Source organism: Onychomys torridus, chromosome 5 (genome assembly GCF_903995425.1).
Source record: "Onychomys torridus chromosome 5, mOncTor1.1, whole genome shotgun sequence".
NCBI lineage: Eukaryota > Metazoa > Chordata > Mammalia > Rodentia > Cricetidae > Onychomys > Onychomys torridus.
In genome coordinates, this window is record NC_050447.1 from 49,628,610 (window position 1) to 49,643,097 (window position 14,488).

At 50.1% G+C, this 14,488-nt stretch overlaps 1 protein-coding gene across 2 annotated transcripts in view; it reads right to left on the reverse strand.

Moving 5' to 3' along the window:
- The window catches only part of Zcchc14 (zinc finger CCHC-type containing 14), a 55,812-nt gene extending 41,976 nt beyond the window's left edge, over positions 1–13,836 (reverse strand). For both annotated transcript variants that reach the window (XR_004944977.1, XM_036187584.1), the window contains exon 1: positions 13,199–13,836. Coding sequence is in view for 1 of the 2 variants with exons in the window: in XM_036187584.1 (XP_036043477.1) it covers positions 13,199–13,786 (588 nt within the window). In the remaining variant the exon portion in view is untranslated. The remainder of the gene's footprint in view (positions 1–13,198) is intronic.
- Positions 13,837–14,488: the final 652 nt, after the last annotated feature.

Consider the following 14,488-nt stretch of genomic DNA (forward strand, 5'->3'; position numbering starts at 1 on the left):
TTCCTTTTAATGTTTCTTACCAGACAGATAGAGAAAATGGAGAGGAGAGCAAAGACAGACTGCTCGATTGTGGCAAAGTGTAGGGAGGGATCCCCAAGGTGGGGAGAGAACAGGTTTCTTCCACGTCCAGTGAGGTCTGCTAGGACACAGCTCTACAGTCCTGGACATCCCACCACAAGCTAGTCCCACATCCTGCATGGGAAGCTACTTAATACAGCCTGCAAAAGAGCCCAGGCCTGCTGGAAGAACCCTGCCAGACACCGAAAAGAGGTAGGAACTGTGCAAACATGCTTCTCCTGGTGACCATGTACTAGTTTATGGTGCTGAAACATGTCACCACAGATGTAACTGAGGGCTGAGATGGTACACAGACAATGTCTCTGAAAGTAATAACCTGCTTCTCATCACCATACCTTTTCTGTTAGGGTCTGAGACAGGTCCAAGGGACTATCATTGCTGACTGTGGCTGGCTACTAGCTAACTGATTACAGCTTCTGCCTCACTACACTCCATTCCATCCGAGGTTTGCACAGTGAGTCCAGGCACTAGAGATAGAGAGGAGGAGGGACATGGTGGTAAACCCTATCAACCTCCTATAATCAAGAGCCATGGCCTGCCACTCATGCCCTTGGGGACCTTGGACCATACACTGGTTGTGCAGGCAGCTAAAGAAAGCAGGTGGCATCTCCAACAGCTGTATCAACATCAAGACTAAAGCTGCTGGCTCTCTGGAGCAGTCTAGAATGGTGCCTGTCATACTCACAGATTCCATCAGCTGCCACACAGCCTTGTCAGAAGACACACACAGGCTAAAGGAACTCTGTGCAATACACCCCAGCCTTAGACTCAGACTTTGGCTTCAGTGTCTCCTCTATGATACGTAGTGAAGAGCTGCCTGTCTAGGGTGGGGGAAGTAGGAAGTGCCACAGTTATCAGAAAAAGGTCCACTATCAGCAGTGAGGTGTGATCATGACCATGAAGAATGCTCAGAAGCCAAATTTAAATTTTTTAATTCTGTGTCTGTATATGAGTATGTATACATGAGTGCAGGTGCCCACAGAGGCCAAAGGCATCAGAATCCTCCTGGAATTTGAGTTATACATGGCTGTGAACTGCCTGATATGGTGCTGGCAATCAAACTCAGATCCTCTGGAAGGGCAAGACGTGCTCCTAACCCCTGAGCCCATAAATTATGCTGGTTATTGTTTGAAGCAGAATCTCACTATGTAGCCTTGGCTGGCCTGGAGCTTTCCATGTAGACCAGGCTGGCATTGAACTCACAGAGATCTATCTGCTAGAATAGTGGGCACTGTCACACTTAGTGATTTATTTATATTTTATACATGAGTGTTTTGTCTGTGTGTTTATCTGTGTACTACATGAGTGCAGGGCCCAGGAGGCCAAAGAGGGTGTCAGATCCCCTGGAACTGGAAATACAGACGTTTTTTGAGTTGCTACCATTATGTGTGCTGGAAATCAAAACCAGTTCCTAGGTCCTCTGGAAGAGCAGCCATCTTAAATGATGAGCCATCTCCAAGATTAAAGGCACAATGAACCTCAGTACAAGAAACCCACTCCAATACACCAAAAGCTGCCATCTAAAGTAAAGCAGCAAACCATTCCTCAGCCCTCCTCCTCTGGAAAACCTGGCTAGAGAGACTCAGGATGCCTAAATTCAGACAGCAGGTGCCACTCTCTGCTTTGAGCCTGCAAATGGGAGTTAGGTGCCCAACCCCACACCCAAGAGGCAGCAAGGGGCACTAATTGTGGATGTTAATCCCAAGGACTGCTGATATTAAAGACACATTACACACAATATTGTTACAGTGAATATCCTGGCTAGGAATGTGTTTCTTTAACAAATGAGAAGGGGTCTTGCTACCCTGCCCAGGCTAGCCCCAAGCTCCCAAACCTTGAGGCTCAAGGAATGTTCTCACTTTAGGTTCCCAAGGGGCTGGGCCACAGGTGTGAATATCTGAGTCTGGCTCAGAAGCATGTTTCCACTCTGGAGCTTTGTATGAGAAACTGGCCAAATCACAGTAAATTCACTAACTCAACTGCCTAAGATGGACCCTTGACAACAAGCAGAATGCTAAAGTGACTGTTGTGTAGCCTTAGAACATGGACTCCATACCACCAAAGTAACTGGCACTATCTAGTAGTCAGCCCAAACCTACAAACACTGACAAGCTCAACAGCACCAAGGGCAGCAAGACTACCACAGGACAGACAAGGGGTAGGTATCTCATCTTTTTTGTTTGTTTTTTTGTTTTTCAAGACAGGGTTTCTCTGGGTAGCTTTGCGCCTTTCCTGGAACTCACTTGGTAGCCCAGGCTGGCCTCGAACTCACAGAGATCCACCTGGCTCTGCCTCCCCGAGTGCTGGGATTAAAGGCGTGAGCCACCACCGCCCTGAGAAAATGGAGTTTTAAAAGTGAAATTTCAGAATCAGAAAATGCCATTTCTGAACTAAAAACCCACTGGAAGGCTTAGAAGCAGGCTTGAGATAACAATACACTGTCATCTTGATGGCTTTGAAGACAGACCCGTGGAAGGTGTCCCATCAGCAGGACAGAAGAGAGGTCTGAGGGACACCTGTGGGGGAACAACAAAAACAGGAAATAGACACAAGGACTGGAATGTGTTGCCCAAATCCTCAAGTTTAGCAAAAGGCATAAATTCACAGCTCCAAAACATTCAGAGTAGCCAAGAAGCAAGCTTAGAAGAGAGAGCATGCAGACACAGCAGAGCCACCAACATAAGAAAACTCTGAGCCTAGTCAGAGGGTGACACAGGCACAAGGCAGGTACAGAACAGCCAGACGCTCTCCACTGTCTACCAACTCGAAGTCCTAACTCAGTAACAACATCCTCTGATGAGACAGGGAAAAGCAAAGCTGTGTGCCAGCACCTGCTGAAAGGAGGCAGTACAAGCTGGGTCTTCTAAGAGGAAAAAAAAAAAAAAAATCACAAAATGGGAACTATGGGCAAATGTGAAAGACTCTACATTCAATCACTCATTCACTTACTCACTCAAGACATGGTTTTGTCCTGTAGACCAAGCTGGCCTTGAACTTGTGGTCTTCCTGCTTCAACCAAATGTTGGGATTACAGTTATATGGCACCACTTCCTTCCTGCCTCTCTTCATCCTCTCTTTCTTTCTCTCCTCCCCCCATGCTGAACTAAGGTGTAAAAGTCTTGTGCACACCAGGTAAGTACTCTGCCACTGAGCTTCATCTCAGAATCTATCTTCATCTTGATTTAAAAAAACAAAAAACCAACTCCTCCCACTGAAGCAGATTACTACAATGTACTGTGAGGTTTAGGGCCTCTGTTGTTGGTATAGGAACCACCCCCGCACCCCCCCACAAAGGTAGCCCCCAACACAGGTGAAAAGTACTGCACACTCAAAGTGAACTTGAGAGGTAAGACTACACCAAAACCCCAAGATCCACCATGAAACCCCACAGTGTGAAAGAAGACAGGGGAGAAAATGGAATTTCATGACTCTTAAATGGAATCTTCGAAGTATACAAAACTACCCAGTAATAGAAAAGTAGCAGAAAAGAACAAAGAAAAAGAGCAAAAAAGCCTGAGGAGGGCACAGGATGAAGGCAGGAATAGGGTAGAAAACCGCAAGGGAGTAGAAAATAGCCCCTTCTCTACCCTGATAGAGGCTTGTGTCACACGAGCTCAAACAGCTTGTGTCAAATGGGCTCAAAAAACAGGGCAAAGGGGAAAAAATTATTCATTTCGCACAATCTGAGTGCTGCCTGAAAATGAATCATAGAGAACTACTGGTGTGTAGGACTGAGCAACACCAGGCCTAAAGGCTCCAGTGCAGTCAGTCCTAGGAGAGAACTATGGGTCCCAAGCCAGAGCCCTGCAGGTAGTCCCACTCTCCTAAATAGCCACCGTACCCACCTCTGCAGCCTCCTAGAGAAAAGCTGTCTTCCTGTCTCACTGCCCTGAGATCCCCTTCCATTTCTAACAATGAACTAAAACAAATATCATCATTTTGTCTTCACATAATAAAAATAGCCACCAACTGATGCCACCTTTGCAAACTGCTAAGGCTTACCTGTTTTCTTGGTGCTAAAAGAGGAACATGGGTCAACTAACTCTGGTGATGATTCAACACAGCCCTGGAATGCACTGGGGACAGTGCTGAGCCCACGTGGCTGATGTGGGCTACCATCCATCCCCCCTTTCTTGGACCCTTGTTCTCTATCTCACATTTCATATGACCCTAAAGGGGAAGTCAGAGCAGTCAGAGCCTCCCTATCAACCACTGGATAGCTACTGCAGGCACCCACACACACCCTCAGAAGATTACCCTCCCAATGTGCTATGCCTGCCAACCTTCAGCACCCTGTACAGCACAGAAGCCTCTGACCCCATCTCAAAAAGCCTGGTGCTTGGCAATACCTGAGTGTACCACACCAACCTTCCCACAGCTGTCACTTTGGCACCTTCAAATGTCCCTTCAACTTTACCAAACAGCACCACAAGACTGCCAAGCATCATTCTCATGTCTAGAGCGCTGAGGGAGGGGGTTGGGCCTCTGCTTCATAAACTAAATCTTAAGTGCAAAAGTGCCTGTGGCTGTACTGGGCACATCTAGGACTTCCCACCTGCGCGCGCTTTAATGAGGCTCACTGTTGAGTCAGTATGAGGCCTGAGGACATACAAATTCCTTTGTAGGAACTCTACTGATATTCTGTGGTTCCCAAATAATCAGGAAATGATTCTATGACTCTTCCTTCTGAGGATGAGCTAGACTGGTTGGACTAACAGAGAAGCAGGCTAGACACTGGAATGACATGATTGCTCCCTTTACTGCTAATCATTAGCAACCACAGCATCCAGCTTGCCACAAGTCAGAGTAGCATGAACACAAAAGAAACACAGTACACACAAGCCTTTCTCAAGACTAACAGTTACTCTACAAAAATGAATTAAACCCCTCAGACTGCCAAGGAAAACAGCCCACTAAAGTGTTCCCAATGCTTCACAGGGCCCCCACCACTCGGTGCACTTGCTCAGGATCCTGTGGATTCTCTGTGTTGGCAGTGAAGACAGCACAAAGCCCAATACCATGACACAACGTTTTTCCAGAGGGCTGTGCAGCTCTAGAGGAAAGATCAAGTCGAAGACTATTATGTAGGACAGAAGATGAAAGTTCCTGCCATGCCACTGAGCTACACAGCACCAGCCCTTCCCTCCTCTCACTGGCTGGAACAGATGTTCCTTGGAACGAGCAATGCAGGGATGCTGGATGATCACCATCTCTGTGCTCCAGCAAGTGAGCCTTTCAACAGAAACACGAAGACATCTATGATCATAACCGGGCAGAAATCTCTAAGGATGTAATGGAAAGATTGGAATATGTGAGCCATTAAGTGGGCAATGGAGCAGTCGCACTACACAGGCTCATGGTGTGACATCAGAGAACTGCAAGAGATGTTATACAGAGACAGGCATGCCATGCTGACAACTGCAGGCCAGACAGGGGGAGTCCACAGCAACTTCCCAAGACCATATGCAGGCACCACCACAGTACCCTCCATTAGAAACCAGATCCAGGGCAAAGTCACAAGTTAGGCACACTGCTGTAGTTTCTAAGGAGAGTTAAGGCACCAAGTTATCTGGTGATTTAACTAAAAAAGAAAAAAAAAAGTCAAGAAGCTATAAAGTTGTTTCTTGTCCACACTGAAAAATGACACCAGCTTATGAACAAAAACCCTCCCACATATCCACAAAACCATCCAGAGAGTTCAGAAACAAATCCAGATAGTGATGGGGTGTGTGACAAGAGCAGTTCCACCTAGGGAGTAAAGGCCATCATCCAATAGACAGTGCTGAGAAAGAGACCGGAATGTACAGTGTCAAGGGGCTTTGCCCCCACACTAATCAAATCCAGATGGGGTAATTCAACAGAAAAGAGACTGAACACGCTCTGGCCAGATGATACCGGGAAGTATCCTCAAGCTGTATCATGCTCACATACATGTGTCACATATGTGTTGTTTATAGATGTGCTCTGTAGCAAATTTCTACTTAGGCCAAAGGTCATATATGGTATAACAAACCAAACTGTGGACAAGTCAAAGCTAGGAAAACAAACAAAACTCTTCCAAGAGTCAATGTTCTCACAAGTCCAGATGCTTCTAGAACACAAAGACCCATTACCTGGTAGGAAAGAACATGAAGGGAACATGAAGATGCACCAACACTTTGTGACCAGAAAAAACGTGCAACATTATCTGGAGAGGACCCTGAGGATGGTTCTTCTCTCTGAACGGCAGTGACCAAGGTCTGCTATTGCACTGACAGGTGTGGGGACAGGAACAGGTAGGCACACCCTGCTACTGCTTTAAACAGCATAGACCCCCCCCCCACACACACACACACGTAAATGCCATGTTTACAATGCCAGGGTGAACAATTCAGTCGTACTCACATGGTAGGCACATGTGATGCTGACGGACTGCAGAGAAAGAGCTCAAGGGATAGATGTGTGAGGAAAAACATGTAAGTACATACAGTCTCTCCCAAAAGCTCTACAAAGAAATGTTTTACAAAAGGGATTGGGGGGCTGGGGGAAAGTAAAAAACTATGTTTTGGGGTTTTTTTTTGGAGGGAGGATACTTTGTTTCCTTGTTTTGAGGCCTCTAAAAGGCTGGCTGGAAGGACTGCAATACCATGGCCAGCAAGCACCTTAAATACAAAATTAAATAGCCTGAGTCCCAGAGAAAGAAAGGAGCAACAGCTGGACCTGATGAGGGGATTTTTCATCCAGAGTCCTTTTGTACCATTTTGGCCATTTGTCTCTGATTACACAACTACTTAAAACTTAAATTAAGAAACTACTGAATTCTCACCAATAAAAAAGGCATCTTAGCATGCTGGGCAGTGGTGGAGCACGCCTTTAATCCCAGAACTTGGGAGGAAGAGGCAGGAGGATCTCTGTGAGTTTGAGGCCAACCTGGTCTACATAGTGAGCTCCAGGACAGCCAAAGCTGTTACACAGAGAAACCCTGTCTCAAAAAACCAAACAACAACAACAAAAAAAAACTTAGCCGAAGAAATGAGAGGGCAAAGGGCAGTAACAGAAGGCTAGGTCTATCTCAAGATGAGAGTAGACATCATGGGCATGGAGCAGGAGGGTCCTGTTGCTAGTTAACACACATGTGGTGGTATAGCAAAGTGTAAGTATGTGTCAAGACATACATGGGTATGTCCAGAAGAAATGCTGACCCCATTAGAGGGTGGAACCATGCTTAGAGGGACAAAGGAGGGTGGCTAGCTTTGTTTAGAAAGCCAATGAACATGCTTAGGGACCAAGCAGAAAAACAGTAGAGGTCAAAGGTGGTGAAGGGGAAGAAAGGAGACAGGAAATAGCAAAGTTCAGACCCCTGACCCTGCCAAGTCCCTGAGGAAACAGAGGACAGGACTCAAACAGAGATCTGATGGAAGGAACAGGGATGTTAAGGCCAGGACATCAAGAGAAAGCCTCCTAAAGGCCTGTACCTTTCCATCTGTGGCCAAGGAGAGGCAGACAAGCTGGCTGGTGCAGGACCAGCTTAGGATCTTCCACACCCTAGCCAACTGCCCTGTAGGGTATTAGAAGACCAACTAACTACTGCAAGAGAATATATGCTTCCATTCTGGTCTCACTTTAAACAACTCCAAGCCTTTCAACCCACAACAAAATCCTATTCAGAGTTGCCTGCTTCATGAGATCCTGACAGTCTCTTCGCTTTTTGTTTTGAAACAGGGCCTCACTATGATCGAAGGCTAGCCTCTACCTCATGACAAGCCTCCTGTCCCAGCCTCTCAAGGAACAAAGATAACTTTACCTTTGGCATGCCATGTTTCTACAGCATTCCTTCTTTCCTCAATGGAGCCACCTGCTACTGCCTTGCTAACAATGACCCAGAAGACACATCTAAGGTCTGAAGTCAAAGCCTGCAACAATCTTGCTGGTGAGCTCACCCCTGATGGGTCCCAGCAAAGTCCTAGGAGTGAGGATTTTTTTTTTTTTTTTTTTCTGAAATCTTACCCTGCTAAGGGAGGGAGGGAGGGAACCCTAATGTAGAAATTATTTTTCCCAGGCAAAAATAATTTTTTAAAATGTGGGGTTGGAGAACTGGCTCAGCAGTTAAGAGCACTGGCTGCTCTTCCAGAGGACCTGGGTTCAATTCCCAGCATCCACATGGAAGTTTACAACCATCTGTAATTTCAGTCCCATGGATCTGATACCTCTTCTCTCCTTCACAGGCACCAGGCATGTACGTGGTATAGACATACATACAGGCAAAACACCCATACAAATAATATAAAAATAAATCTTTAAAAAAAATTACTGTTCTCTACCCACAGCCTCACAGAAGCCAGCAGCCATCCAGTCTATAGACAGCACATCTAGGTGGCACCTTTAGCAGTATGCATGTCAATGGTCTGGAAACTATATATCATAAGTGTGCTCTCAACCCAAAAGCAAGGGAAATATGGCACAGAGGACTGAGGCACAATGGACAGAAATGGAACTTCAGCAAACAATGGCTTCAGAAAGCAACAAGACTTGGCACTGTTCCTGGTCATTTGCTAGCTACCTGTACACACAGTGTCGCCATGCTATGCATCAGACCCTGTTGTGACAGCTTCCAGGTTCTGAAGCATGACGCTCCAGCACACAGCTCAGATGGGGCTCAAATGATGACTGAAGTGCACACGGGCTGACTACTGGGAAAGCAACAGTCTTAGAGCTCAATGTGAGGCAAAAGACAATCACTTCAGAGCCATACAGTCACACAACTCCGTGGCAGCAAGCGGACCGCTGTAACTGCAAGACACTACTAGGCTTCCACTTGCTGTTGGAGATCTGCCACTAAGGCGGCCATTAAAATAGAGTTTGAGGGTGTCTAAAAGCCCATATCATGCACTTCACTGTGAACAGGACAGTCACTTTGACCATAAACTGAAGTACTCCCACCTAGGTAAAAATACAGGGAGCAATGTGTACAGACAGTAGACTCAGGGAGAAGATCAGCTGTCCTGGAGAAAAATGGTATCTAAGTCCTGGGTATCCTGAAGACACAATCAACTCTAGCTCTTTAGACTGCTGGGGGCTTTTGGCAGCAGTGTGCAGTGTCTGGGTTATAAGAGAAATCAAGTGAAGCCATCTATCTACTCCTCACATGATACCCACAGGACAAACTGCCCCAATGTTTGACCTTTGAACTGCAATGACTTGCAAGAGCGTAACACAGACAAGCAGCCAAGTAGAAACAAAGCCTGTCTTAGGTATGAGCTTACTAGCAATATTATTAGTAGTCTGTGGAGATTGCTATATGTCTGCAGAGGGCAAACCCTAGGGCACACACAGCCAAAACCAGGTGGACAGCTCTGGAACTATAGGGACATCCACCAAAATCGAGACCAGAACCTCAATACACGCCCCCCCCCCCCCACACACACACACACAGCACACCACTTCGGACTTCCCTTAAGAGAAAAACACTCCCATGAAGTAGTTCTGGCTTTCAGAACAGACACCAGGGTCACTGGACCATGCCCCATCACACCTATAACAGGACAGACTCACAGCCAACTCCACCTGCCATTGTAATCATAGTGCCTAGAGGGCCTGGCAGCTATGTAGCCCTGCTCAGCAGTCCCCCAGGTGGCAGCCCATCCTAAGAATGAAGTCCCTTGAGATAGCATGTGCTAACAGAGTGCCGAGGAGCATGTGTTAATGTTGGGCACTCAGGAGTTTACCATAAAGAATGATCTCAACTAAGCATCAATCCAAACCCCTACCCACTGAACAGATAAACCGTGGCCCATCCACATGATGAATAAATATTAATCAGTCATTAAAGCATGCCAAGTGAAAGAAGCCCATCACAAAAGGGCCAGTATCTGTGCTTCCGTTTACATGGTATATGACCACAGAAGACAAATCCATGGAGAGAGAAATTTGAACATGTCTGCTGAAGCACTGGAAGTTAGAATGGGAGTGATGGCTCAGAGGTATTGGTGTCTTTAAGAGTGATCAGATGGTCTCGAGTTCGACCATGTTAATGGCCACAAAGCACTGCACAATACCTCTGGCCAGAACAATTCAGAGTGAATGCTTTCTTGCACCAGCTTCCTGCCACCAAATTGAACAAGTGTACAAGTCTACCCCTCCAGGGCAGCCTTGAACTCCAGATCCTCCTTCCTCAGCCTCCTGAGTGCTCAGATTGATTATAGGTCAGTATCTCATTGCCCAGTCAAAGGTCTTGGTTTAACATGCTTCCAAAATCAAGGCTTTCTATTTAAATAAAATGCAAACACTGTTCTCACCATAGCACCCTGAGACCACGTCTAGGGGACAGAAAGCATTGGCAGCACTAAGGAGACTTAAGTCTTGCAGTCCCTCACCCTCCCATACAAATTTGCTCAATACAGCAAATGGTTTTCTGAAATAAGCCATGACATCCAAAGCGGGGCTTGGTGCATACCTATCCTCTCAGCTCTCAGGAGGCTGAGACAGGAGGATAGTGACTCCCAGCCCAGAGTGAGCAACACAGAGAGATTCTGGTCTTTAAAATAAATAAACCACACTTTTAAACTCCTAGAATTACTCAAAACATTGTGCATTTTTTAAATAAAATGAAAAGTGAGAGCTTAGAGAACTGACTACAAATAATGAGTTTTTCATAAAGGTAAGAGAAATATTTTGTTTTGTTTTGTTTTTTGAGACAGGGTTTCTCTGTGTAGTTTTGCGCCTTTCCTGGAACTCACTTTATAGCCCAGGCTGGCCTCAAACTCACAGAGATCTGCCTAACTCTGCCTCCCAAGTGCTGGGATTAAAGGCGTGTACCACCACCACCTCGAAATAAAATTTTAAAGCAGACAAAGACATCTGAAAGCAACCCCCATCTTTATTTCTGAGAGCAGAGTCTCAAGATCAAGTGCACCTCTGAGGAAGGAATGCACAGGCTGCCTGCTCCTGAGGACAGAGAGGCCCGGGGCCAGTCCAGGACTAAGCAGGCACTCAGCTGGACTTCATCCTCCAAGGATCCTCCTCCAAGGACACCATTAGGCTTCAATTTCAGAGCTGCCAGTGAGCCCAAAGTCCAGCTAAGGGAGCTAAAGTCCCTTTGGGAGTGACTTAGAGCCAGGTAGAAGAAAAAGAAAAAGGTTCTGTTTGGACCTAGGCAAACATGACCCAGTCTTCATTGCTAAGCCATGAGTCCCTGTTCCAGGGTCAAGCAGTGTCCCTAAATTTCCAAAGAGGACCCCAACCGTGTCAGACCCACATAATTCCTGAAAGAGCCACAATGCCCAGGGCAAGACATTTAAGATATTTAAGCCAGACAATGCACACCTCTGCCAAATGCACTGAAAAGCCGGCCGGCATGGTCGGGAAGGCCCCATTGATGGCACAGCTGCCAGCTGCCCTGTCACCTCTGGAGTACTTTAGCCCAGCCTTCTACTGCACAAGAGACAAAGGCTGAGGTTATACTGGTGACTAGTACCCTGACCCTGGGGACTAGATTAACTCCTTCACCTCTCAATGGACTTTTGACTGAGACAAAGGCTATCTTATACAAGATGTTCTGAGAGCTGGTTGGAGTCTGGTGGAGCCTGTCAGTGGCAGAGCACCTGCCTGGCATGCACAAGGTTCTAGGCTCCATCTCCAACAGTGTGTAGGTGGGAGAGGACCCAAGACATTTGTTCTAGACACTTCTATTCTGAACTGACTGCCCTACTAAAATAAGAGTCACCACCACTTTTACACAGAGTGATCCCCCTGGATGTACTGTGAGCTTCACTCACACAGTGGTCTGGCTGAAGCAAAAATGGGAAATGGCAAGTGCATGGTCTTGAACAAAACTATTTGCAGGTGAGGAGACCACAGCAACCCAGACTCCCCAGACAGGTGACAGTTTGTTGGCCTGGGGAGCTGAAATTTCCTTGGGCCCTGCCTTTCTTGTTGACAGATACCCAGCACACAATAAAGAAGTGAGGTGGGAAACTAACTATGGAGGGTAGGAGGCGGGTAGCGGGGGAGCAAAAACAAAACAGAAAACCACTGTCTCAGAGGCAAATGTCACTGAAAAGATAAGACACCACAAAAACCCATCTAAGGAACCACAACCACTTCTTAGAGGAAGACATTAAAAAGGAGAAGCCACAACTCAAGGTTCAAAGAGAGCTGAAAGGAAACAGAGGCTTGCTTTCTTGGCCATCCCACCTTGTTCACCTTGGGCAAGGGAAGAGTGTCAGAGCTCTAACTTCAAACACTCAAAGGCTGCAGAGAAGCTGGGCAGGAGGCCCAATTGTGGCCTCCTACTGCCAAGGACACCGTGTGGTACCTAAATGGCCCCCTGGCACTGGACAGCCTTTCTCTTACAGCAAATGTGGGCTCCCGGATCCAAAGCTGCTAAAGGCCTCCAAAGGTCCAAATACCCACCGACTCCATCATCCACAACTATGGGCTATGGCTAAGAGGGCCGGAGGGGCATGAGTTCCTTCAGCTCTTCAGCATGGCCTCCAAAAACCTGGCCTTCAGCTTTCACCAGAAGCAGGTGCTGCGCCTCAAACACTTGGGCCAAAGCTGGCGTTTCTGAACAGACGGTCAGGCTGACCTTCCTGCCCAGCAAGCTGACTTGTCATCCTAAGACCAGATCCCACCTCCGTGGGTTTGGGCTCTCCCCGATGTCGGGTAACAACTAGTGAAAACTCACACACAGAGGCATCGAGGCTGCAGAAAACCCTTGTCAATGGCCAGGCTCTCCAGACAGTCATGCTTACCAGTGCGCACAACCCACACGAACGCACACGCATACACACGTTCGTGTACATCGTACCCCTGCCATGCACGCGCGCGCCCTCCCGCCCGCCCGGGGACACCTGTGTCAGGAAGTCAGGGGCAGGGCCCACCTGGGCCAAGGTTCCAGAGCCTTCGCAGAAACACCAGATCTGGCCAGAGCAAGTCGACATATTGCTGAACTGTTGTTATCTGTCACCCAAGAGCCCGGGTGACAGCACAAAGGCCTTATCGCGTCTCCAGCGTGGGCTGTGACACAGAACACACAAAGGGGCTGCGCACTGACGCCGGCCACCGGGTCCCTAGTGGGTCCTCTGCAGGCTGGCCAGTGAAGGACCCCAGACGCGCTGCCCGACCGCACGCGCGCGCTCACCTTGTGGCAAGCGGAGCAGGTGGGCAGAGCGCCGCCGGGCCCGGGCGCGCTCTTGCCGCCGCCACCGCCGCCGCCGCCGCCGCCGCCGTTGCCGTTCAGGCTGCTCTGGATCTGCGTGAGCTCCTGGCGCAGCACCTGCTTCTGATGGAAGCTGAAGGCCGGGTGGTTGGAGGCCATGGTGAAGAGCAGAAGGAACTCATCGCCCGTGCGTCCCTCGTTGAGCTGCAGCCCGTAGTTGTGGATGATGGAGTCGGTGTGCGTGAGCGTGCGGTACAACACGCCCGCAGCCTCGCGCTGCTCCGAGCCCAGCAGCGCCAGCGACACCAGCAGCTTGCTACGCACCACCTCGTCCGTCAGGTTGGTGAGGCTGCCTAGGTCCGCCGGGTTGTTAGCCTTAATCTCCGAGTCGCGCAGCGAATGGTAGTCCTTGCGTGCCAGGTCCTCCAGGCACGAGCCGAGGAAGCGCAACTCGAGAGGGATGCACAGGTCTAGCAGGCCGCACAGGAACTCCACGCGCTGCGGCGACGGCAGTTCGGAGAACCAGCGGTACACGCCGTCCCTCTGCAACGGGCAGCGCTTCTCCACCATGCTGCCGCCCGCGCCGCGCCCGCCGCCGGGCCCGGGAGCCGCGCGCGGGCGGCCGGGGGGCGCGCAGGGCCGCGGCCGGGCGCCGGGGCCGGGCGAGGCCGCGCGCGCGCGGGCCGGGCGCGGGCGCGGGCCGGGCGCGCGCGGGCCGGGGGAGCCGCCCGCCAGGGGCCCCGCGGCGGCCGGAGCCGGGGCCGCGGCCGGGGCGGCTGGGGGCGGCGTGCGGCCTCGGGGCCGCCGCTCACGGGGAGGCGCCCTGCCCGCGCCCGTCCCCAGCGGCGGCCGGTGCGCGGCAGCGGCGGCGGCCGCTCCTCGTCGTCGTCGTCGTCGCCCGGGAGGCGGCCGCCCCCATCTCCCCGCGCGCCGCAGGGTCTGTCAGTGCGGGCCGCCCCCCGACGGAGCCGCCCCGGCCATGCCGCCTCCTGCGCTTGCGCCCAGGCCGGCCGTTACCCGCTGCGAGGCTGGGCGCGGCGCCCGGACGGGCCTGGCGTGGCGGAGTGATCCAGCCGGACCCGCGGACGGATCGCGGCCCGGGCCGTCGGAGCTGAGCAGAGCGCGCTCGCGAGCACGGGCGGCCGCGGCCAGCGGAGTGGGCGGGGTGGCCGCCTCTCGCGACAGCCCGGGCTGGCCGGGCCCGCCCCCCCACGCCGATTGGCCCTGCCGCCTGTTCTGCGGTCGGACTCGGGCCAGCAGCTTCGCAGGATT